We start from the raw sequence: 21,880 nt of genomic DNA on the forward strand, positions 1-21,880 counted from the left end.
ATCATATGTTGAACTCATATGTTAAGGTCTTATCACTATGTGTCAAAGCGACATATTAAGTTCATTCCCATAGTCATGTGTTACATAAACGTCTGTTGTTTTGTTTTTTGGGGGCTTTCTTTTTTTCCCCCTTAGTCAGTGTTTACCACAGCAAACAGGCAACAGAAATAAGCCTGTGGAAAGGAGTTTATGGCCTTCCTCCACACATGTTTGCAGTCTCTTTGTGAGGAGGCCAGGCTGGTAATGAGAGGTTATTACTGTGGAAGAGAAACCCAGACCTTCTATCTTCCCCCTGCTCTCCTCCATCACAGATCCTCATCTCTCTCTCTCTCATCTCTCTCCATTTATCTCTCTGTCAGCCTCTGCCTCTCTATCTCCCTCGCTGTGTGTGTATTTGAGTGCCTGTTTTCCAACGGTAGCCCTGGAAAACGTGATGTCAGCCCGTCCCACGTGAAGGGTGACGGTGTCGAGGTGTTTTGGAGCAAATAGCGGTGTCGCTCTGTTTGGTCGGGGCTGAGCGATACGCCCACAGCCCACACCGGTCCAACTGGGCTCGGCCCTGGAATATTTCAGGTGCCGGCTGGTGGGAAAACATCTGTACAACAACAGGCCCTCTGTCTTTCTGTCTGCTTTCCTGTCTGCCTGTAGATATGTGTTAGGGTTAGACAGATATATCGGTTTGCCAGTTAAAAATCAGATCTGGTCCAGTCAGCGTCTCCTACCTCTGATATGATGGATGTAATGGATGGATTCAGTTTGATTGATTACATATTTATTGTACAATTGCTCAACCTCACTGGTAGCCTGAACTGATTCTAATGTGACGTTTTGATCAGATTCCACACAAGTATGCAAGAATATGTTATTATCCTGGGTTTTAATTGAGAGTTTTAGTATCCCATGGTGGTCTAAATGCAGTTTCAGACTCTGACAAGAATGCAATTCTGGTGGAGACACTCACTGCCTGGAATATTTTTCTTATATTGAATATTCGCACAAAATATCAGCCATCAGTGGCTTCAATCCAAAAATATCAGTATTGGTATTGTCTTTCAAAAAACAATATCAGTCTAACAGGACAATCTGGGTTCAATCCCCAAGCATCTGTCCTGCTGAAGTGTACGTGAGCAAGACACTGAATCCCTACCAGCTCCAGGCTGCTGCTCTGTAGCTGACCCTGACCTCTGACCCCTCTGTGGAGGAGAGAAAGAGAAAAGGGAATTTCCCTACTTCAATAGAAAATCACTTTTTTATTGCATGTTTATGTGCTTAACTGTGCGTGATCATCTGTCTCACTTTCTGTCACTGCAAAGCATTCACAACAGCAAACCCAGCTTGTACTGTGTAGATGTGGGAAGACATTCACTTTTCACTACAAAATATACCTTCACACACTCATTATGTTTCATACACGGTCAGCATTGCCCCTCCTTCCACTCAGCCAATGGCAGATGAGACTGAATGGTGGAAAGAGGGGTTTCTGCCACCAGTGCCAATGTTTGTGTCATCTTTTCTGATGAGTGTGTGTGTGTGTGTGCGTGCGTGCGTGTGTGCATGTGTGCGTGCGTGTGTGCGTGCGTGCGTGTTTGTTTCAGAGGGCCAGGCGGCATGGCGGAGGGGGAGGAGGCCATGGGCCAGGAGGACTGGAAGGAGAAGTGTTTGGTCCTGGAGGCTCTGCTCATGAAGTTCAGGGTGCAGATCATCAAGATCCGAGAACTCACCGCAGACAAGGTGAGTCCACCTCGCAACATTCAAGCAAACTGTATAAATATGTTATTGACGTTATTGATCTGTTATCCATCATCAGCGGGACAGTTGTTGCCTAATAGTTAGAGAAACAAGTTTATGACTTAAAAGGTGTAAGCTTTGCTGTAAATAATGGCCTATACCTGTAAAGTGATGAGAGGACAGACACCAAAATCATACATGTGGCTCCGGTAGATCATTCACTCTAGTAGCTCCATGCTAACACTTTAGCATACACTGTATTTAGCGTACACTATGCATACAAATGTTGTTATATATGGTTTTTATTAGCTATATGGCCTGTTGATTCATTAGATTTAAAAGTGAAATATCATTAATTCAGTATAGCTGATGTAGCCAGGTTTATTTTACATTCACCTGGCATGCCAGGTGTAAATCAATTCCTGATCAGATGGCTGTAGGATGAAAACCAGCAGGGCTCTGGGTCCTGGGGAGCAGGACTGAGAACCACTGTCAACGGAAACACATGCTCATTCTCCAAGTCCTTTCCACAGAGAAAGCAGTCCCCCGCAGTACAAAACAGTACTTCCACAACACCGGCAGCATATCATTTAAGATTACTTCTCATTTTCTCACTTTTGAGATAATGCTAGTTGTGTTAACATGGAGCGCCGGAGCAAAAAATCTACCTGAGACACATGGATGATTTTGGTGTCTATGTTCTCATCACTAAACAGGTAAACTGACCAACGGGCCAATCTTCCAAAACTTGCTGTATTCTGAATGGGTTAAAAAATTACTAATACTGAAACAAGGTTATAAAGTTAGACTCTTTATGAACCCTATTTCCAGGAAGCAATTTTGAGGAGGGATTAGAGGGGGAAGGCAGCTTCTACTGTACCGTATGTATTGTATAGCTAGACTACTCTCCATTCCAACTTGTGTCTTATACTTTTTCACGTGGACTCATCACACACTGCTTCAAAGCTTATTGCACGCCGACTATGCGCATCCATAGGATTACAGTGGTCTTTTTTGAGCGCTGGCAGAGCAGGGATGTGGTTTTCATCAGCTGAACCTCAGCGCAGCACCCCTCCCATCGCCCCACCAACACCCCATCCGAAGCCCCGGCTGAAATTAGCCGCCATCCGCATTAATGTCAGTCAGAGCGTCTCTGGAGCGTCAGCCCCGAGATCTGCCCAGGCTAAAAGGCCAACTTCTCTGCTCTCAGGAGTTTTCTCTAGTAGACTGAACATGGGGGAATTGGAAGTGTCAGCTAAACATATTGTGTGTGTGTGTGTGTGTGTGTGTGTGTGTGTGTGTGTGTGTGTGTGTGTGTGAGAGAGAGAGAGACAGACGGAGAGAAGGAAAGAGTGTGTGTTGTCTGCGTAGTTCATGAGAGAGACAGAAATAGCGAGTAAATAAAGAGTGGAGACAAGAGGGAGGGTGGACAGAAAGTTAGAGGCAGAGATAAACTCAAACACACACACACACACACACACAAACACACACACGCATTTGTATAACCCCAACCCTACTTGTGAGGACTTTTCACTCACTATCCTAATTCTTAAAGGAAATGCTCTCTATCTGATCGATATAACACAAAAGTGATTCAATTTGAATTTTCTGGATTTTCCTCATCCTTCTACCCATTTACATTTGGTCCTCATAAGGATAGAAGTACAAGAACACACACACACACACACACACACACACACAGAGAGTGGTGGTGTGTATGGTGGGGCAGAGACCAGCCCTTCCCTCCCAGCTGGCCGGTGCGGGCCGGCCCAAACTGTTCAGTGGCCTAGATCCGTAGCTGCTCTCCAGGGAGGCTGATTAGAGCTCTAATGTAAACAGCAGCCTGACCACAGGGCTCCGCCACGCACTGCATGATGGGATTGACCCAGCTCCAGTCAATTACAGAGTCAAAGTAAGCTCAGCTGGACAGCAAAACAAACTCCCGGAGAGACTTGGAAGAACGATTGGGTTCAGTGGGTTTTGTGAGCCCACGTAGCACACGTGAAAGAGTTTTTCTGCTGCATATTTCTGGGGCATATCCATCCTGTTTGACAGGTCGAATTGAAGTATAACTTAACATTTAAAACATTTTTTCCCCTCGACATCATAAAACGCACCAAGAAACTTGGAAAAACAACACAATATGTCTTCGAGGAGCCTCCGCATAAGAATATTGTTATATAACTTAGAGTTAATCATCTCAACTTTACCATTTCATTGCCTCTCTTTCCATAGTGGCTATACTTTTGTAGTCAGTTGCCTTGTGTCTGAACTGTAGGCAATGTCAGGCTAATTTAAAATGGTTTGGAAAATAATTTGTTCTCCAACGTCAGTACACTGACTAGACACTGAGTAGACCAACTAACCGCAAATGAAAGGTAAAAATATCATGTGATTTAGCCCCTTTGTATAACCTCACTCCTACATTAGAGGGGTCACCACCTCAAGTTAGCCTTTACTAAACCACTTTACCCAATAGATTCTACTATGAAGTCAGTGTGTTTGTTGTATATAATGAAACCTTCTTTCAATGTCACCACTTACACTAGATCATTGTTTCAATCCGCAAGGATCTTCCAACTAGGGTTTGACCGTTCCGAGTTTTTGAAGGCTGATACTGATATTTTTGTATTGAAGCTGCTGATAGCTTATATTTTAGGCTGAATATCTTTAACGCTTATCATTTTCATGCCATAAAATTCCCCAAAAAATGACATGGATTCAGTGTTTCTGCCAGGATTTTACTCTTGGAAAAAGCATGGAAAAGCATGAAACAGCATTTAGACCATGGGACACTAAAACTCTCCACTGAAAACCCAGGATGATATTAATGATAACAAATATATTCATGCTTACTTATGTGCAATTTAATCAAAATGTCTCGTTAGAATCAGTTCAGGATAAGGTCTTGCCATCGTCAACCAGTGTAGCATTGATCAATGCTTCATTAAGTATGTAATCAAACAAACTGCATAATTTCCATCATATCAGAAGTGGACGACACTAACTGGCCAATATACGATTTTTAATAAAAGGCCAAGATCGGCCCCATATATTGCCAGAACACACAGATATATTAGTCTAAACCGACTTCAAAGGGTCTTTATTTGTGTTTTAGTATTGAAACTATGTGGGGAAAACAACCGCACTTTAGAAGCATCGCAGCAGTACGCAGTCTACCCTTGACTCACGCTTCATCGGCTCACAGGATTCAGATGTTTCATTTCAGTTAGTTCCTCGAGGAGCGACCTCTGACCCCGCGCTAGCCCACCTCCCGATGCTGTGAGCTCATCGTGTTAACATGCCGACTCCCGCTGCTGTTGTTTCTCCGCTGCGTGGCTCCCACTGCCTCGGCCAGAGCTTGTTGTTTTAAAGCAGCGCGGGGGCGCATGTACATCGCAAACAAAAAAGAATCCCCCTAATATCTCACTGCAGGGGGGCTTGGGGTGTGGGGGGAGAGGGGTTAAGAGAAAGCCTTTCGAGTGGTGATTCACTCTGTGTGTTGAGGCCTCGTATGCTGAGGAAACAGTGGGTGGGTGTCCATCAATAGCCCCACATATAGAGTATATATGGGTCTATAGTACAAGATGCAGAAATATCCATCTCCGTCTAGTATTGATAATTTCACTTGTTTCCAATGTAGTTTCACCTGTTGTGAGAATTTTCTTGAAAGAATAAGGCACATCGCTCCACCAGTATCAAGATAATGTCATTTAAGTTGATTTGCATTAGAAACAAGTGGAGTTATCTTCACTCCACTGGCAGATTTTTTCACTTGTTTAAAGGGAAATAAGACTTTTGTTAATATGGATATAATGCATCACCTTTTTTTCAAATGGCGGATAGTTCGCTTTGGAATGAAGCTTCATAGTTTTGTAATAGTTTCACACTGGTACTAAAGAAAGTCTGAATTGTCTGCTGTAAAAAGAAAGAAAGTCATTAATAAAGACTTAACTAACATCAAACCAATGTCATGCCCATCTAAGATGCTCAAGGCCTGTACAGTAAAAGCAAAAGATAGATGCATTTGCCTTGAAAAGGTTGCTGTATCCAGTCTATAAGGGATTTGTTTCAATGAATCTCTCTAACTGAGTGAATTGAAAGTAACTCCAACCCTGAAAGACTAGGCAAATGTGCAGAAATCCTAGAAAGCCTTTGACGGAGTTGTGAGAGGGGAGGGAGAGAGGGAAGGAAGGAGAGAGAGAGAGAGAAAGAGAGAAAAAACGAAGCCTCATGTAAAGATTGAGCTGCCCAGGGGAGGAAATTCCTGGTTTAGTAAACAGAGTGTGTGTTGCACAGGAAGTGAGCTTGCAGTCAGTCAGTCAGTCAGTGTGTGTGTGTGTGTGTGTGTGTGTGTACATGCAAGTCAAATTTATTTATGAGGCATTTTTAACATTCAGATGTGTCACAAAGTGCTTTATAGTGCAACAAAGGACATAAATATAGATAACCATCAGAGAGTGTGTGTGTGTGTGTGTGTGTGTGTGCAGTTATTTGGGAGGGGCGTTCGTTTTGGTTAGCTAGTTTTCGGGGCAGCCAGCTGGAACAGTGCGCTATACATCTCATGCTGGAGACAAAGAAGCCATGTGTGTTATATTTTCTCAGGATCTCTCGACCTCCTCCCCTCTCTAACTTACGCACTCCTTCTCCTCTCTCTCTCTCTCTCTCTTTCTCTCTCTCTCTCTCTCTCTCCCTCTCTGTTCATTATTTTAACCTACTGACTACCGATACTGTTGTACTAATGGGGTTGGGGTTCATTCAATTTCAGTTCAGTCAATTTGAGGAAGTGGATTTTGTCCAAAGTTGAGAAACTGGGACTCTCCTGCCTCTCCTATTCATAAAGAGATGATATGAGAATGAAGGCTCTTTCATTATCATATGAATTGCAGTTCAAGTTGACATTTTGAATTGGGTGAAATGAAAATGAAGCGACCCCAACCCCTTGTGTTATGATCAGCTTTGATTATTTCTCCAGTGCAGTAGTGAAATATCAGAGGTCACAGATTCAAACGATGGAATAAATGTCATTGAAAAGGCAGCACACACAGGCACACACACACACACACACACACACACACACACACACACCGCAGACACACACCCACACACACATGCATACATACGCTCATGTTTGAAAAGCCACAAAGGGTGGAGTGGTGTATTCTGGTTTAGCCTCGCGCTCTTATTGATTCCACATTTGGAAAGGAAAGGAAACGGCCTCCTATGGGGTAGGCGGGGTTTACTGGCCATATGGACCAATCATGTGTCAGATCAGGCCTGTCAGTCACAAACAAAAAAGGCCATAATATGATGTCATGTTAAATGTTAATGTAGAGAGATAGAAATGCCATAACGATGTCGCAAGAGCAAACAAACACACTTTTTCTCACACCTTATGAATGCTTTCACCAGCCCCCCCCCCCCCACACACACACACACACACACACACACACACACAGGCCGAGTTCGAACGTCCAGCCCTTTCTCCGAATGCCCCGCAGTACCCAGACGAACATACGCTTCCAATTTTCCATCTCCAGCCTCGCCGTCACCACCGCACATCTGCCCATGGCCAACCTTGAGATATTCGCTCTATTCTCCGCCGTTAACACAGATGTGGTGTATGTGTGTGTGTGTCTGCATTTATTTGTGTGGTTGTTTATGTTTTTGTGTGTGTGTGTGTGTGTACATCCGTGTGCATGTATGTCCTGTCCTGTGTTTGTGAGAGAAAGGTTATCATGTGTTTCTCCTTTTGCATCCGGCACCTGCTTGTTCCATGTTGATGATGTAGTGTGAGTGAACATATCTGGCGCTGAACGAGTGCAAGCTATAACGTTAGAATGTAAGAACCTATTTGGCGTGGGACCAGTGTAAGTATAGGTAACGTGGGGCTAGCGGCTACAGAGAGAGGCTTTGTGAGCTGGCTGTCTGGCTGTGGATGGAGGGATGGGGGAGGGATGGAAGGAGAGAGAGAGAGAGAGAGAGGGAGAGAGAGCAGCGGGAAGTTTGCCACAGAGAGCCGGTTGTGGAATTCCAGGAATGGAAGTTGAACTGGAGTTTGGATCCGAACGGCGAACTGACTGCCGAGGTGATAGAGTCTCGTTAGGGGTAATGGGGGGGGGGCAGGGGGAGAGGTTGTGTGTGTGTGTGTGTGTGTGTGTGGGTGTGGGTGTGTGTGTGTCAGGTGAAGCGACAGGCGTGCTCGTGCTGTGTGTGAGTAAATTTCAAGGAACAGGTAATGGCCCGTAGCACGCAGATTACCACAATGTAAACTCTCATTAGCCGTCCCAGCTGAGCCGCACAGGATATGACACACACACACACACACACACACAGGCCTGATTCATCCTGCAGAAAACAGAGATGATGAGGGGCACACACACACACACACTGGCACTCCTACACACTAGCACATCGTCATTGTGTGTTTGTGTGTTTTTACGTTTTTATGTGTTTGTATGTCTGGTTGTTTATTTGAGTTTGTGTGTGTGTGTGTGTGTGTGTGTGTGTGTGTGTGTGTGTGCATCGTCTCCAGCTGTAGCCTACAGTATACATGCCCTGTAATTAACGTTCTATTCTCTGCCTGATGCTATATCTGTGTATTGAGAGAGGCAGATGTGGTTTGTCGTTTGCGGTACGGCGTAGGATCTGCGTCGAGAAGCCTCTCTAAGAACCGTGTGTGTGTGTGTGTGTGTGTGTGTGTACCTGTGCTCCGTGCCCTGCGTCCAGGCTACAGCCAGGGTGGAACAAACTGGTTCCAACAAGATTGCTGTTGCCCTTTTAAAAGTAAATCACTGGTTTGTTAGGTCTGCTGAATGTACCGCATGCTGCTGCTGCCAAAAACATACACACAAAAATACACACACACACATATAATACAGGGAAGTCATACAGGTTACAGCAGTCATTTTAATGTGATTTTTATCATCTGATCATGCTGCGAAATGTGAAGTGAAATGTCTGGAAGCGCAAAAATCGGATTTTTGCTCACTCTGTTATCTTTAAAACCAGATATGGAAATGGTCAGGCTCTCACTGGGGTCCAAAGGAGACGCACAACAGTCATTTGCAGGCAAAAGTACGGACATACAGTGACGTCATTTCATAAAATCATAAAGTCTGTAGAATCTGATGTGGAACCGTCGCCGCAGAAAGGCCCCGCTTCCAGTTCCATCCAGTAAAAGGTCCTGCAGTGGAAACAGTGAGTGGCTCTGGTAGGGTGTGGCTGCTTTTTTGGACCGGGCCTGGGCTGGGTCCTGTTCATCTGGTCTGCGGAACTGAACGGAAACAGGAAAAAGCCGGACCACAGCCAGTCCGGTCCGGTCCGGTCCAGTCCAACTCCAACCAGTCCTCATAATGATTGTATAACTGCAGCAATTTTAGCAAAGCTGCAGAACGCTTAGGAGCGTTTGCAGAATAATGACAGCATGACGCTACATACGAGCACCAGGATACTGAACTCTCTGTGTGTGTGTGTGTGTGTGTGTGTGTGTGTGCGTGCGTGTGTGTGTGTGTGTGCACATGTGTGTCGACCTATGTGTACAGTATGTCTATAGGTATTTGGACACACGCATTTTTCTTTATTTTTACTATTTCTCACATTTTAGAATAATAGTAAAGACATCAAAACTATGAAATAACACAAATGGAATTATGCAGCGACCAAAAAAGTGTTAAGCAAATCCAAACTATCTTATATTTCAGATTCTTTAAAGTAGCCGCCCTTTGCCTTGATGGAAAGGCAAAGGCTTTGGAAGTAGAAACTAATTTCAAGCATTTAAGCAGAAGCCTTTCGATCAAAATGGCTTTAAGATAATGAAAAACAATAGAACATTCAATCAGGTGTGTCCAAACTTTTGACTGGTAGTGTATATTAGCTCCATCTGTAAATATGATAATATGAATAGCTACAATGCGCATTTGCATGGCACATTTCTACAGATTTGTTTGTCAGTAATGTGAATAGTGTGAATAGTATACTTCAACCTATAAATCTGTCAATGAAGACACTATCTTCATTTATTTTCTGTATAATTTCCATTGTGTTCAGCAGGTACAATTACTTTTTTGACTATCTCCAGTATACTTATTCTTAGCTACATCCTATTCTCTGCCCAAGTTTCCTGTAATCGAATGTAATTTGTATGTGTATCCATGTGTACGCAGTGCACCGCTCTAACCGTGGTGGTAATGTAATTGCTACGCAGAGAACTTCCATAGACATTCCTACATATTTTCCTCCGTAAGGCCGCTGAGGTTTGTGCAGTTTCCTCAGAAGACACCGCTCTCCCTGCCGCTTCCGCCGCTTTGAGCCGAGGAATTTCAGAGGAATGTTGTCTCATAAAGCCGTCTCTCCCCTCCGTTCCCACAGGGTTTTCCGTCCTTCGCGTCGGCGTGTGCGCTGGCATCGTGCGTCGGGGTCTGTGTGTCTTAAAGCGTGCGCGGGTGTGAGTGTGTGAAAGTGTCGTGACCCGCCTGTGTTTCTGCAGTTTTAACACACTCTCACTAGGTTCCACATGCTCCTCTCTGATCTTAGCACACACAAAGGGCCGGTTGTACCTCATGGATGTGACACCTGAACCATCATAACTGTTTGCTCTAATGAAAGCAATAAAAAATCTCATTTTATTTCTTTACCTACCACTTCTTTCATATGGGGATTTAAGAGATTCAGCTAAGTGGCCCAAATGTAAATGCACTGTCTTCATCTGTGAACTTTCAATATCTTGATTCTGATTCAAAACATCCTTTTTAGTCACAAGTGTTATGATCTGGTGTGTATGTGTGTGCTTTTATACCTTGTATATGTATAATATACATACATATCTATAAGACACAATATATAGGTATATCAATAATAGTACTAATACTAAAAATACTGCTACCACTGCCACTACTACTACTACTACTGCTACTACCACTGCTACTACTACTACTGCTATTACTAAATACATAAATAAAATAAGTTAATGTGCTCTTGCTGCCCCAGATTCAACAGCTGGAGACACAGGTGATCGATGCAGAGAAAAGGGCCTTCACAGCTCACCAGCAGGTAAGGATCCAAACAAAAGTGTGTGTACATGGAAGTGTGTGTGGATGTGTGTGTGTGTACACATGCCAATGTGTGTGTTTATTTCAGGTGCAATGGATGGAGGAGAAGCTGAAGGCTCCAGACAATCAGTCCGCGGAGTCAGAGGTGCGTTTGTTTCGACGCTGTCAGGAGCTGCAGGTCCTGGTGCAGGAGAGGGAGGAGGCCATCACCCTGCTGGAGCAGCAGCTGGAGGAGCAGGTACACTCTGCAAATCTAAGTGTGTGTGTGTGTGTGTGTGTGTGCGCGTGTATGTGTGTGTGTGAAGTCACTGATCGCATGCCACAGGACTTATGAAAAACAGCTGATGTTTGTCTTCTTTCACCAGAAACAGATCCGAGTCCAGGATGCCAAAACAGTGGAGGAGAAAGCTGCCAAGATCAAGGAATGGGTGATGCTGAAGCTGTCAGAGGTAAATAAATGATGCCATTAGTTAAAAAGAGCCAAAATATAAGATGGCTGGTGGGCTATTATTGGACATTTATTGTCTAGAAATGATGTTTTCTTAAGGTTTCTTTCATCTTCAATATGCTGGTTAGTATGCTTTGGAAGCCATCAGATATAATTAAATGGCATTTGGCAACAGACTAAATATAGAATACCTCATCATTTCCTGGAAGCATTTGATATATACTGAAAGTACAAAAGATTAGGGACACTCACTCTACACTGATGGGGTGATTCCAGGTAAAAGCCATCATCCCTTATTGATTTCCCTTATTGAATCTATTCTAATCACAAAGGAGGAGATGTAGATACAGAGAAGCAGACGAGTTACAGAAGGATTTCTAAGCTTTGAGACAACTGAGATGTGGATTGTGCAAAAGGGGCTGCAGCTCAATATCAGGAAGATGCCTCTAATATTTTGCTCACTCAGGGGCGAATTCACAAAGAATGGATTGCGGCCGCTAATAGCACCATGAATTGCGCATCATTTGCACCCGCTATTTGCTCCGTCTCAAGGACCGATTCACAAAAGATATTGCGCTAATGATATGCCAGCGCAAACACGCCCATAACCTGTTGCAGCTGAGCGCAATTTGCCCCTGTTTTGCGTCTGATTGCAATTTGCCCCTGTTTTGCGTCTGACTGCAATTATCAATATGGCAAAGTATAAATGTTGGCTTTGTGCCAAGAACACAATAGGCAGGACAATGGCAGAGAGAAAGAGAAAAATGAAATTTTTAGACCGCGAGCTGCAAGCCCTGACAGACGAGGTGCAGAGGCATTCCTCAAAACTTCAGGCAAGAAATTTAACCGGGACTGCGAGAAACCATATTTGGGATTTAATATCCAGTCTGTCAGTGCTGTTGGTGTTTCCAAACGCACCTTCAGACTGCAAAAGAAGATGGCATGATTTGAAGCGGAGAACAAAGGAGAATGTAGGGGAGCTTTATTCATTTATTTTTCATGACACAATTGCATCCTGTCACTGCATCCTTTGTTTGTCATTGCATCTCACTGCATCCCAAAATAAACTAGAAGGGCACTCGCGAGCGCAGACCTCCGCCAAGGCCAATCCAGTCTTCTATGATATGCAAATGTGCAAGCGCAACCAATATACGGATCCGCTCCAAAATTTAATGGGTTCTTCCTTGGTCCATGCTACACCCTTCCACCAAGTTTCATGAAAATCGGGCCAGTAGTTTTTCCGTAATCCTGCTGACAGACAGACAAACACACACACAAACAAACGGCACCGAAAACATAACCTTCTTGGCGGAGGTAATAAATGAGTTTGAGCGGAGCTGTCCATGGTGCTGGCTCTTTAGGCCAAAATAAGGCCCACTGTGCTGACTAGTGAGATAAGTGAAAATATTTTCAGAGTGAGAAATTGAGTTGTATTGATTGTTTGGTTGTACTGATTTATTTGCTTTTGTTTGTGAAGCAATCTGTGTTAAAGTTCTATAGTAATAATAATAATAATGTCAAAATATTATTTACAGACTGTATTTACAGACAATTTTATTTTTTAGGTCACACAAAGGTGGAATTGTTGCAGAGACATTTGCAAGGTCAATTCAATTCAATTCTCAGTTAAATCAACAAGTGATAAAGTCTGGGCGTGACACCCCTTATAAATGCTTCAGTTACCACCAACTCTCTGAAGACGCTAATAATTTCACTCTAACTGCGTGTGGCAATTAGCGCCGACCTTTGTGAATTGGACTGTTTTTGCAATGAGGCTCATTTGCATAGAAAGGGAGCAATTTTGCGCCAAATGTATGCATATTACCTAATTTAAATACGTGCAAATAGCACAGGAGCACCGAGACGCTATTTGCGTGGCAGCGCAGTTAGCGGGGCATTTCACCCTTTGCGAGTGCTTTGTGAATTACACGGTTTCTTTTTGTGTTATTTGCACAGGTTTAGCGTCAGCAAAAGCCGCGCAATCCTTTTGTGAATTCGCCCCTCAGTGTATATATACTGGATCTTTGATGTAACATGTTGTGCTCCTCAGTTTGAGGTGGAGAACGCTGCGTTGAGAGAAACCAACAAGCAACAGGAGGCTCAGATTGTGGAGCTGCAGAAACAAGTGCAGGGTGAGGACCTTTTGAATCCTGAGTCGTCCATGTAGCCATCATCCTTCATATACATCGGCCTGTAGTGCATGTTAAAGCCATTAATAGAATGCATGATGAAACGGCCCAGATTACATGCTCTGTAAAAACGCTCTTAAAAGCTTTCCTGTACAGAAAGGCCTTCACTTGAACTCCTAAGTGGTTAACCACAGTTCTCTGTACTGCTGTGATTTTTTATTGTTTTCTTTGAAGTACTTTGAGAATTGCTTTTAATGAAATGTGTGCTACAAATAAAATGTCTTATTATTATTCGTAATAGTAGTGGTAGTAGTATCTATTTATTTAGTAGTATGTATTTATTTAGTCGTTTATGTGTCAAGTAGACATTGTTACATATAAAATAAATGAAACAGATATATTGCATGTAGGGTTTCTAGCCTAAGATAATTTGCGACCATTGTCCCTAGCAGTAGTAGTAGTAACAGTAATAGTAGTGGTAGTAGTAGTAGTAGTAGTAGTAGTAGTAGTAGTAATAATAGAAATAGTAATAGTAATGAAATTAAATGAAACTTTAATGATTCCCATCGGGAAATTCGGTAACAGTAGTAGTAGTAGAAGTAGTAGTAAATTATATGTGTTATTATTAACATGACGCACAGACACACATATACACACAATAATAATGTTCAAACATATATCTGTATGTGTTTCCATCCCAGCCCTGGAGCAGAAGCGTGGGGGTGGAGGCGGAGCTCTGTCCAGGCCGGGGGAGGCCCAGCGCCTCAGCAGCCTCACCTTCGGCTGTTTCCAGGTGAGGGGGAAGAGCCCCCAGGTCCTGACTGGACCGGCACCCTCCCAGAGGACCCTTAGCACCCAGCCCGAGGGAGAGGCTGAGGGCGGGGATAAAACCGGTAAGACCCCGGGGTGACCAGTGGATCCACAACTATGGATGAGGAAAATCTGATATGGGAACGTTCTCCTTCAAAAACTACCATCAAATGCCCTAAGCAAGAAAGAAAAACCCACTGGTCTTGCATTTACCAGAACTACCACATCTATAGATCTCAATTTCATGGATATTTGGCCTGGATTTACCGAGCCATGTTAGCACCAAACACCTTATCCAAGTGACTTACTGTACAGTCTGATGGGGCAAAAATGAACTTAGTGAAAACTGTAAGAACATAGAAAACCCTTCCCAATCAGGTCCTCATCGTCTTCTGACAGGGTCTTGGTTTAGTTGTATCTCCAGTTCCCTCCTTTGGGTTAGATTAAATATAAATGATCCATTTTAAAGTTTTAAAATGGATTGGCATGGAATTGACCCTAACTCGGAAAAGTGCTTGGAAAACCTCACCTTAAAGAATATCATTATTTTACACATTTCAGTTTGTGATCATCTGCTTCTCAATTTGAAACATTGTATCTCCAAACCGTCAGTTGTTTTCAGAAACTACAAAAAAGGCTTAGTATTGACACTCTTGAATTTTAAAGGTATACAATTAGTTTTGAATGTGTGTCATGATAGCAAAATAAAATCACCAAAATGGAAACCTACTGGATATGTATTTCCACAGAGAAGAGCAGTAAGCAGACAGCAGTCTCCTCAGGAACAGCTGGTGGTGTCCAGAGACCGGTCCAGCCCGGGCCGCTAGACACTCCGCTGGAGGACGACAGCGCATCCGAAAGTATCGGGGAGAACGTGTGCGGACGCGAGTCCCGCGGCGTGTCCTCGGTGCTCTCCAGCGCTGCGTCGGATGGGGAGGGAGGGGGGGTGTGTGAGGGCAGAGGGGGAGGGGCAGGAGGAGGAGGAGGCGGGTGTTCTCTCCAGTTCAGCCGCCCCGGCAGCGAGACCTACCTGACGGCCTCGGACGACAGCAGCTCTCTGTTTGACGACGACATGCAGCGAACCGAGCGGCCCCGCTTCAGCCTCCCGGGGTCCACCGATGGGGCGCTGGGGGGGGATAAGGAGGAGGAGGAGGGGGCGCGGGGGGCCAAGCTGGAGGACTGCACCTCAGAGGAGCTCAACAAGCGCTTCCAGTCGCAGAGGCTCGACTCCTCGTCCTCCTCCAGCGAACCCAACACCCCAAGCCCCATCCTCACGCCGGCCCTCACCCCCAAACGGCCCAACCCGCCCCAGGACCCCAGGGACACCCCCGCCTCGCCCAAGCAGCCCCGGCTGCGGACCCCGGCGGGGTTCGGGGCGATGAGCGTGGCCCTGGCCAAGAAGCACCTCAGCCAGCCGCCCATCAGCAGCGAGGTGGCCCACGGGCGAACACGGAACGCCCTCAGCATGCTCCGCCCCCTCCGGCCCCAGGAGACCGACCTGGACCTGGACCAGGAGCAGGAGGTCGGCATGGAGACGGGCAGGGACACGCCCCCCCAGGGTCCCCCCGCCTTGCCGCCTTTGCCGGCCTTACCCGCCCCGCCCGAACCTGGGACAGAGGAGAGTCCAGAGAGTCCAGACTGTGGCAGCTCAGCGCCCGGCAACAAGCCTCCCACCCCCCCTCTGCACAGACTCCCCTCCTGGGTAAGACTGTCCACTGTTTCATATATTGTGTCAATATTCAATATCTTTACATTTAACAATTTCATGCCCAAAAACTTACAAGGATTCAGTGTTTCCCCAAGAATTTTGTTCTTGTCAGGGTGGAAAAGCCTCTGAAACAGCATTTAGACCATCATGGGACACTAAAACTCTCCACTGAAAGACTAGACTAATAACATTCTTTTAGGTGGGTCATCAGGTCTCTGTATTTTCTCCGTAGGAAAGTCGTATCTATGCTGTGGCTAAGTCAGGAATCAGACTGTCGGAGACGTCCTGCACAGACCCTGCTAGCAAAGGTAAGACAGGGGAATAGGGGGTAACTGATTAATACTGTTCAGTGTTTCCCACACATAGACTTTACTTGGGCGGGCCGCCCAGGTATATTAACGGCCGCCAAAGTATATTTGGCGACCCATTTTAGCATTTTTTATTTTTATTTTTTTATCCGTCCGAGAGAACGACGCCATCCGCGATCGATTAACTAGTGGACAATCTCCCCTCACTCTAAGTTACCCCTCCACAGTTTCCCACACACAGAAAACTTTATATGAAACTATATAATCGTAAAACTGCGTGTAGCGCATTGATTCGCTCAGCCCCTAATTGCTCCACGTGACCTCTCTCTCTCGCTCTCTCTCTTTCTCTCTCTCTCTCTCTCTCGCTCTCTCTCTTTCTCTTTCTCTCTCTCTCGCTCACTCGCTCTCTCACCGGACCCGTCTGTTTGCCTCCCACTGCGCACGCGTGAGGGATATTTTTTTTCCATGCCAAGAAGACGGCCGACTGAATTCCCTAAAAGAAGAACTAACAGTTAACGTTACTCTGAATACAGCTGAGTTTCCCAGGTTAGCACGCTGTATAGCCTAGCTGCTAGTCAGTATCCACCGAGTGGACTGATAACATTAATATTAACTTTTTAACTCTGACTCTGAATGTTTGCTCCCTCAATCCAGATTAATATTGAAAAATATTTTCAAAGAAGGAAAAGGACTCGTCCTGAGGAGGAGCAGGACAGTCTGGACCAGAGGAGCTGCTGAGCAGTAAAACAGAGTAGATAATAATGTCAAAGGCTGTAATGTAACGATGTAAAGATACAGGAGAGACTGACAGCACAGAGAGATGCAGCAGGGCAGAAAAGCAGATTTCTCTGTAAAAGGGGTCTCATTTCTATTCTTCACCTTGTAGACAAAAGCAAGCAACAAACAGAACAGTGTAGCACTGTTTATATTTTTAAGTTATGTTATCTTTGACACAAAGTACTTTAGATATATACAGGTTAGTTATTTGTTTGACAAATGGAACTATTTAAAATGGAGTACATTAGAAAATTTTTCAGCCATCCAGGTAGTGGGATCCTTTATTGATATTAGCCTATATATTGACAATATAAGAGAATACAAGAATAAAAAGGCACTCACCCCCCCCACCCCCCACCCCCGTTGCCAGCCCACCTACCACCACAAGTACATTCGAATTCTGTGGGAAACACTGCTGTTGATCCATTGGTTCAGTGCCAGGTACGGAGATGTTTGATTGGCTGTCATCTTTGTTCCAGACCTCTCCCTCCAGTCCTCCTATCCTGCCTTTGTACTCTATACATCCCTCATCTATAAAAATATGACTACACCGGTTTACACTACTCTAAAGGGGGTAAGTAAGAAGGGTACACACTTTTCCTCTGCATGTAGATTCCTATGTATTTAAAATTATCAGTGAACTTAATCAGTGAACTTAATCTAAAGAGATAAAAAAAAATATGTATGAAAGACATTCAAAAGAAAAGTGGACAACTTGAATATCCCTTTGGGGAAGTAATATCATTCAAGTGGATGTGTATTAATATGTGTGTATGTCAGTGTGTGTGTGAGTGTGTGTACTGACCGGTGTGTGTGTTACCCTCCTGACCCGTGCAGAAGGCCACTCTGCTGAGCAGCAGTCCGTTCTCGGAGGAGTCGTCCAGCTCGGAGGAGTCGTCCAGCTCGGGGGAGGAGGAGGGCTCCTTCTGCAGCTCCCACACCTCCTCCAGCTCCCGCAAGGACAGCAGCCCCGGCAGCCCGCGCTCCCTCAAGAGAGGTACAACACACACACACACACAGGTCACTGGTTTGAATTTCCAGGCCAGCTGTGTGTGGGGGGGGGGGGGGGGGGGGGGAGTGCCACTGAGCAAGGCAACAAACCCCCAACTGCTGCATTGGAGCTGCTAAAATCACTACAATCCCCCTATAAAAGATTTTTGTTTGTCTGTTGTACCCAATAATAGTAAACAATGTGTATGAGGTATGTATATGAGCTAGTATAGGATGTATATGATATATGTAGTATGAGTATATGATGGTATTAAAGCCCTTTGAGACTTGACTGTGATAAAGGGCTATATAATATAATATAATATATAATATAATATATTATATATATAACTAGACTACACTAGACTAGTGAGTTTATAGTGACCTTATTGTAGTTTATAGTATGTTGTATTTCCTGTGGTTTTATTATAATATTCCTCTAATTCTTAGACATTCATACTTTCCTGCCTGGCCGGAACAACCACAGTCTTTTACTGTTCCTTTATGAAAAAGAACTAAAATACATTTTAGGAGGATCCTATAGAAATATCACAGCAAAACTATAATTCTAACTATAACTGACTGAATGAGTGTGGAGATTTCTTAAAAAGAGTATGTGTACTCAGCAAATCTTCACTGGGTAAATACACTGGTCTAGTCCAAAATTCACCAGCCACTTTTATTATTTTACCAGCTAAAAAAAAGTTTTTGCAGATGAAAAGATACAGCGCCTGCCAACATGGTGGGCAGGGTGGAAAAACTGACCAGCCACCGTCAAAGATTTATATTTAGTATCTGGCTTTCTGCTGGCTTTGATTTCCCTCTATAGCCACAGCCACTTCATATATACAGAATAACCATATTTTAAATACAAACACTCTATGGATACACATATTTGAGCACTCCATCAGTACATCCTTTTAAATGAACAACACATCATTTCATATTTGCAAGAGGTGAATTCAGGTCAGACAGTCGAGTGAGACACTTCACTCCTCTATCCCTAGAAAATCATTTTCTAGAAATCATGCTTGTTCTTGAGCAGTATCTACTTAATTAAAGGAAGTAAACATTTCACTTCATAAATCTTCACACCTTTGCTACAAATATTCACACGCCTCCCACATTCCTCTTGTTGTACTTCAAAAGAACTATTCGTCATCACCACAAACACGCCGTGGGACTGTACAGAACGTGTATTTGTTTATGACCGTATGCTATGTGGATTCACACCCGCTGTACCGCTCCTCTTCTCCCCCAAGCTGTGTCCATGTCTTCGATGACGTCGGAGAGCGACTACGCCATTCCTCCTGATGCCTACTCCGCCGACACAGAGTGCTCTGAACCCGAGCAGAAGCTCCCCAAGACCTGCTCTTCAGCCAGCGACAACGGCAAGAGCGTAAGGCTGCAGTCCCTCCGTTTCCACTGAGAGGAATTCACTGAGCTTTTGGGAGATTGGCCCGTTAGTTAACTTACATGTGAAGTGTTTAGAACATACAAGTCAAAATCATCCATGTGTCCCTGGTAGATTGCTGGCTCCGGTGCTCCATGCTAACACTTTAGCATACACTATGTTGAGTGATAGTAGGCGACTAGCATGATCTCAAAAGTGAGAAAATTAGAACTTGTAGCAGATCTAAATTAAATAGTAAGTAATCTGAAATGATATGGGGCGAAGTCTGGTAGTTTTGTGTAGATTGGTAAAATTGACACAAAATATGATGCAAAAATAACATACTGTTTTGAACTAGCAGGGACTACTTTCCCTGTTTCCAAAGGAAGTGAAGGTGGTGGATGATGGTGGTGGGTGATGGGAGGCTGTGTACAGTTAAAAATCACTCCGCAGCGGATGAATACATGGTTTCTCACCTGAAATAGTTCTAAAAAATAAACCTGGCTACATCAGTTATATTGAGTTAATGATGTTTCAATTTCCATGTTTTTGAATGTACAGACCATATAAATAAAACCACTAACAACTTTTTATTACTAGAAATTACTGGTAGTCACCTACTATCACTCAACATAGTGTATGCTAAAGTGTTAGCATGGAGCCTACTATCACTCAACATAGTGTATGCTAAAGTGTTAGCATGGAGCAGTGGAGTCACTGATCTACTGGGGACACATGGATGGTTTTGGTGTTTATGTTCTCATCACTTAACAGGTACGTTGATGGATGGGTCAATCTCCCGAATTGAATGGAAGTCTCAGTACTTGTACTTGAGTAAAATATTTCAGTACTCGTTCCTTGTGTGCTCTATGTGGTAGGAACCGATGGAGAAGTCGGGCTACCTGCTGAAGATGGTGAAGACCTGGAAGAAAACCTGGAAGAGACGCTGGTTTGTCCTCAAAGACGGAGAGCTACTCTACTATAAGTCACCAGTGGGTTTTATAAAGCACTGTTTTCATATTGTTGGTCTTGTATGGAAACCACATAATCCCATGTTTGGTGTTTTATAAAATGTTTTTAAATCAGTTGAACATTTATATCTTTATCTCTTCTTTACCTCATTTATAAAAGGTCTGATGAAAGCCATTAATGCATTGGATTAGGAATTAGGCATGTTCTTAATACCTGAAAAGGGGAATTCTTTTTGACTGACCATTTTTGCTCAACACCACTGATGTTAGTCGGAGCTCATGTCTGTGCAGCTGTATAACTGTAAGCATTCTGCCACAGAGCGATGTGATCAGGAGACCTCAGGGTCAGATCGAGGTCAACGCCACCAGCAGCATTGCCCGAGGAGATGGGAAACAAGTCCTCCAGGTAGTCAGACAATATCACATCTGGATTTCTGCCATTGAAGTCAAACTCATTTTTAAATATTATTGAAGATAATAGCAATCTTGAGCCCTTTACTTGCAAAGTAGCACCATTTTGGAACATTTCAGACGTTTTTAACTAAATAGACATCAGATAACATTTTTGTTTTGGAATGTAACCCTTCAGATATTATTTCTATAATGCGATGTACAGCCGGGGGATGGTATAGAGGAGAGGTTTTTTTTTTTTTTTTTCAGAACCCAACTCAGTAATATTTAGCCGGAGCATGTTAGCCAGGCACACTAACGTATTTTACTACTCTTATTATCTGGGCATCTGCCTGGGTTGGGTCTCAACCCGTAGTTTACAAAAGATAGATTATACTGTACAATATGATATGTAGGATATAGATCTTTTCCAAATCAAATCAAATGTTCTTTTTTTTAATAAAGTGCTTTTTATAAAACAAGTTCCCCAGAGCAAACAAAGAGACACATGAGTAGCAGGCCGGTCTAGTGATTTGAAAAACCATTACTACTATCACACACACATCCATTTGATTCAAAACAAGAGGAAAACTTCACCTCCACCCGTGTTTTTGTTGTGGTGTGTAGGTCGTGACGGGGAAGCGGGTTTACTATCTGAAGGCCGACTCTCCGAACCTGCTGGAGGAGTGGCTGAGGGTGCTGCAGAGCGTCCTGAGGGTGAAAGCCGCCAGCCCTCTGTTCACCCAGCCGGACATTCGCCCCGGCATGAAGGGACTGCTCATCAAGGTCCAACAGCTAATGTGCCTCTCAGAAAATCTGTTGTTTATGAAAATGAAAACGAACCAAAAAAGTGCCCTTGTATTGTGCAAGATAGATATCGTACTGAAGTATTGGTATGTGCAATAATAATATAGTTTTAAAAGGCATACATAGTCGGAGGAAGACATTTTTTGATGGAAACACATAGATGATACCCTTCAAATATCCTATTGTATTTTACAAGGAGGCTTTGTTTCCTTTTTTGGTAACACTTTACATGAAGTGTTCATTAACTATTGTTAACTAATGCATTTATTATCATGAATGTTTACTATGAATTAAGCATGAACAGTGGCATTAACGAAGATGAGTTCATATTAAATGCACAATAAACAACTGCATTAAGTAATGTTGTTATA

General features: G+C 43.8%; 1 protein-coding gene across 1 annotated transcript in view; it reads left to right on the plus strand.

Annotated features, from left to right (window-relative positions):
* plekhh2 (pleckstrin homology domain containing, family H (with MyTH4 domain) member 2) overlaps positions 1–21,880 on the plus strand; it is a 36,634-nt gene that overhangs the window by 1,942 nt on the left and 12,812 nt on the right. The window contains exons 2-15 of the mRNA XM_071924783.2: positions 1,596–1,731; positions 10,717–10,779; positions 10,867–11,016; positions 11,144–11,227; positions 13,277–13,358; positions 14,057–14,248; positions 14,915–15,867; positions 16,106–16,181; positions 17,438–17,532; positions 17,796–17,955; positions 19,211–19,347; positions 20,220–20,333; positions 20,632–20,718; positions 21,330–21,488. Coding sequence (XP_071780884.2) covers positions 1,609–1,731; positions 10,717–10,779; positions 10,867–11,016; positions 11,144–11,227; positions 13,277–13,358; positions 14,057–14,248; positions 14,915–15,867; positions 16,106–16,181; positions 17,438–17,532; positions 17,796–17,955; positions 19,211–19,347; positions 20,220–20,333; positions 20,632–20,718; positions 21,330–21,488 — 2,475 coding nt within the window. The 5' untranslated portion in view covers positions 1,596–1,608. The remainder of the gene's footprint in view (positions 1–1,595; positions 1,732–10,716; positions 10,780–10,866; positions 11,017–11,143; positions 11,228–13,276; positions 13,359–14,056; positions 14,249–14,914; positions 15,868–16,105; positions 16,182–17,437; positions 17,533–17,795; positions 17,956–19,210; positions 19,348–20,219; positions 20,334–20,631; positions 20,719–21,329; positions 21,489–21,880) is intronic.

The sequence above is a fragment of the Centroberyx gerrardi genome, chromosome 15 (genome assembly GCF_048128805.1).
Source record: "Centroberyx gerrardi isolate f3 chromosome 15, fCenGer3.hap1.cur.20231027, whole genome shotgun sequence".
Classification (NCBI taxonomy): domain Eukaryota; kingdom Metazoa; phylum Chordata; class Actinopteri; order Beryciformes; family Berycidae; genus Centroberyx; species Centroberyx gerrardi.